The sequence below is a fragment of the Apis dorsata genome, unplaced genomic scaffold (genome assembly GCF_000469605.1).
Source record: "Apis dorsata unplaced genomic scaffold, Apis dorsata 1.3 scaffold_70, whole genome shotgun sequence".
In the NCBI taxonomy this organism is placed as follows: domain Eukaryota; kingdom Metazoa; phylum Arthropoda; class Insecta; order Hymenoptera; family Apidae; genus Apis; species Apis dorsata.
Genome location: NW_006263368.1, coordinates 234658 through 238744, shown reverse-complemented (window position 1 = coordinate 238744; position 4087 = coordinate 234658). Strand labels below are relative to the sequence as shown.

Here is a 4087-nt window from a genome sequence, read left to right as displayed (position 1 = left end):
TATATTAAAATATTTGTATTATAAAAACATATATGTATTAATTACCCAATTTTTTTTATAATTTTGAACATCGTCATTAGTTGTATATATTCGATATTCAATTTCTATAATATAAAATAAAAAATTATTTATATATAAGCTTATTTAAATGTCTATATAATCATATTTATTATAATTATTATTAATAACATTTAAGTTACCAGGTTTTGATATATTCATATAAAATCTTTCTACAGAAATTACATTTCTAAATAATGGTAATAAAAATTCATCAGTTTTAATATTTAGATCCTTATATATCGTATATAATTTCCAATTTGATCTTGTTATTTCTTCATATTGTACATCCACTGTGTTTATGTTTAAGTTTATATTACAACATTTTCGACATAAATTTATCCATATATACAATAATAACATAGATTGTAATTCATCTAAAAAATTTATAAAAATATATTTTTTTTAAATAGTGTTTCAAATTATTAATATTTAAATAATTTTCTTACCGTCTAAACATGTACATAATGCAGCAGAAATTAAATTCTGAATTGTAATTGTAACATCTGCATTTATTTTAATGTGCTGCATTATTAATAAGCATATTTTATATGCATAATAGCATTCATTTGTCATTATATTTAATTGTCCTTTTTCACATCTAAATAAAAATATAAGTTTTAGTTAAAAATAATATTATTGTTTTTTTTCCATAAAGAAATAAAATTCATTTACCTAATAAAATAATTTAATACTTTTACATTTTTTGACCATTCAATTAATATATATATTGCATGAATTCTTTGTATTTTAAGTAAATCTGCAGCTTGAATAAGTTTTTTATAAATAATAAATAAATTATTATCTTTTTCCATGTCTACTGTAAATTTATCATCATATAAATTATTTTAAAATTTATTATTATAAAAATTAAAACTTTAATTATTTAATATTTAAATAAAAAAATATTTTATACCATCACACAATTTTTTAACATAATTTTGTAATATTTTCTTTTTTTTAATTTGATATTCTTCAAATGTTACATCAATTTCGAGATTTTTTTTTAAATAATATATTGATTTTATTTCATCTATACTATTAATAACATTGTTGCAATGATATGATTGACTTTTACATTTTTTTGAAAGTTTTTCTAACTGTAATTTTATCCAACCCAACATCTCAATATGATATATAAGAGATTTAGGTATAATCTGTATAATAAATATAAATAACATATATGTGTGAAGAATATAAATTTTTTTTAAATAAAAATTTTAATATTTTAAATTACCTTTAATGTTAAACTAGCTGTTATATAGTTAACAATTTGTATACAACAATATAATAAAACATCATCCTCTAAAAAATTTAATATCTTCGTTACGTTTTCAAAATTCCTATAAAATCAAAAATTTTTTTCATTCAAAATCAAAATTTTTTTTAATAATTTCTGGAATTGCTACAATTTATATTTTTTATTTAAAAAACCTTACCCTCTAATTAAATAATAATTTACACAAGATGAAAATGCTTTTTTTCTTGAAAATAAATCATTTTTAGTTATTTGTTGAATATCAGAAATCATATTATCATGATTTTCTTTTATTATTCGGTATATTAATTTCTGCAAAAATTTAAACATTAATAAAATATTTAAAATGCAATTCTTTTTTTTCTATAAAAAATTAATAAAGTTTACTAACATTATTTATACCAATGCGTTCATATCCATATTTCTTTAAAATAAGCTTAACTGGAACAAAGTTATGTTCTATTCTAATTTGAGATGTTAAAATATGATCAAAATCATAACTTGTTTCTATTAGAGATACAATAGTTGATGTCCATGGAACTACAGCTTTTTTTAATACTTCTAATATTTGCTGTAATTTAGTCTGCAAAATAGACAAATTTATATAAATTATATTATATTTCAACTTAATACATAATTTCTTTAGTTTTATATACCTCTATATCTTGAATTAAATCAATAATAATAACAATTTTTTTTTCCCAGGGAGCTTCCTCTCCTGACCACCAATTTTTAGAATTTTTTAGAGTTTTCTATAAAAACATAATTATTTATCAATATATAATATAATTTTAATAATTTTAATTAAAGCATACCTGTACATATGAAGAAAAAATATAATCACTTTGTAGAGAATTATTCAACATATATTGTTTAAAAAATGTATTCACAAATTCTAGAATTATATTTATATGTATTTTATCTAATAATATGTATGATACTTCTATAGGATCTCCAATATATGAATTAAGAGATATTATTAATCTACAATTTTTATTTCTTATATTAGTTTAATACTATTTTGAATAATTAAAAAATTGTAATACATATTACCTATAATTAACTTTCAATTTTTGAATATCAGATAATATTTGTATTAAAGAAATAAACTGTTTTAAATTAGTATCTTTGTTTAAACATTCCTGTTGAAAGTATAAAGATTGATGACTTTCTTGAAATTTCAACAACTTTATAAACTTTTTTGTAAAATCAATTCCAATTTGAGGCCATTCTGAACGATAAGACTGTTCAAATGATTTAACTTTTTTATAACCCCAGACAATAATTTCAGATATTGCATTAGGAATAAATGACAATATACTGGGAATAAAATGTGATAACCACATCCAAAGGGAAAGAAAGGGTATCTTTTCAGGAAGAATTCCAAATATATCCTTTACAATTTCTATAGATATATCTTTCATTATATTTACAAGATGTCTCGTCCAAATTAAAGTAGCTGCTTCCATTTCTCCCTATAATAAAAAATTTAATTCAGAATTTATAATTAAATTCATTATAAGTTTACTTTGTACCAAGCTCAAATATATTTTATATTCTTCTATTAAATCCGCTCGAGAAAATCTAATCCATTCTTTCATAGTATCTTCATCATAATATTTTAAATTTCTTTGATATCCCCAAATCATATGAAAAGTTTCTAATTTTTGCAATGTACTATTAATTGAAGAAAGAAGATACAAATAATTATTTTTCTAAAATCAATATATAATAATATATATATAACATAAATATTATTAATATAAAATATAAAAAATATAAAATTAATTTTTTACTTACAGAGATATTTTCTACTATTCTTGAACGTGCATATAAATAAATTTTTTTCATTTGTTTATAATCAGGTATAAATGCTTTATTACAACATTCTACAATATATTGTACATTTTTTATTTTATCAAATATATTAAGAATCATATCTAATTGAAAAGAATTGGACTTTTCTTTTGTCCAAGGTCCAAATTGTGACAAAAGCAATGCAATCTTTGCATAATAAATAGGATCTGTAGATAAGTTAAATTTTTTTGCAAAAAATTCAGCTGCATCAAATTGTTCTTTTCTTATTAAGCGTTGTAATTGATATTCAGGATCACTTTCTGATATAGTTTTTATTTTAACTGTATCTATATAATTATTAGTATCATTATTAGAGTTATTAATTCCTTCTAGATATAAAATTACTTCATCACAAGGATCCATAATTTCAACAAGATGTGTTATAGTTGGTATATTTATTTGAAACTTTTTTTGAAAATCTAAATAAAATGAAATAAATATATAATCAATATAATAAAAAAAATTATAAACATATAATTAAACATATAAAATTGTTATGTTTTTATACCTGGATATGAGAGAACTTGTAATGTATATTCAATGCAATTATTATCAAACATTAACACAAGAATCTGACATAAAGTATTATCATTATTTTCAATAATTACAAAATCTGATACAGGTTTTGAATATACTTTTAGAGCAAGTAAAGTTTGAGGACACATTAAGTTTAATATATAATCTGAACGTAAACATAACATTGCACTAAAATAAAATTATCAAAATTAATATTCATTATTAACAATTATTATACTAACTAAATAAATACTTAACTAAATAAATAAATAATAGTATAATAATAATAAATGAAATAATAAAATAAATAATTTTATTAATTAAAAATTTTATAAATACTTACATGTAATTTTTAAAAAATTTTATTTTGATATAATTATAATGTAATGTATTAAAATT

The 4087-nt window shown here is 18.8% G+C and overlaps 1 protein-coding gene across 1 annotated transcript; it reads right to left on the bottom strand.

Moving 5' to 3' along the window:
• Positions 1 to 859: 859 nt before the first annotated feature.
• LOC102681841 (kinetochore-associated protein 1-like) lies at positions 860 to 4081 on the bottom strand. The gene is made up of 11 exons (XM_031515458.1): positions 4032 to 4081; positions 3681 to 3877; positions 3116 to 3591; positions 2851 to 3030; positions 2369 to 2790; positions 2131 to 2299; positions 1972 to 2067; positions 1707 to 1898; positions 1497 to 1627; positions 1295 to 1400; positions 860 to 877 (listed from the first exon to the last, which is right to left on the bottom strand). The coding sequence occupies exons 2-11, from the start codon at positions 3871 to 3873 to the stop codon at positions 875 to 877; spliced, it is 1968 nt and encodes a 655-aa protein (XP_031371318.1). The 5' UTR covers positions 3874 to 3877; positions 4032 to 4081; the 3' UTR covers positions 860 to 874.
• Positions 4082 to 4087: the final 6 nt, after the last annotated feature.

Coding starts and splice junctions, on each gene's coding strand:
- LOC102681841 (XM_031515458.1), bottom strand. CDS start 3,873: ATGTTATGTTTACGTTCAGATTATATATTAAACTTAATGTGTCCTCAA. Junction 3,031..3,115: donor GAATAGTAGAAAATATCTCT/GTAAGTAAAAAA, acceptor TATTGATTTTAG/AAAAATAATTATTTGTATCT. Junction 1,628..1,706: donor AACGCATTGGTATAAATAAT/GTTAGTAAACTT, acceptor AAATTTTTGCAG/AAATTAATATACCGAATAAT.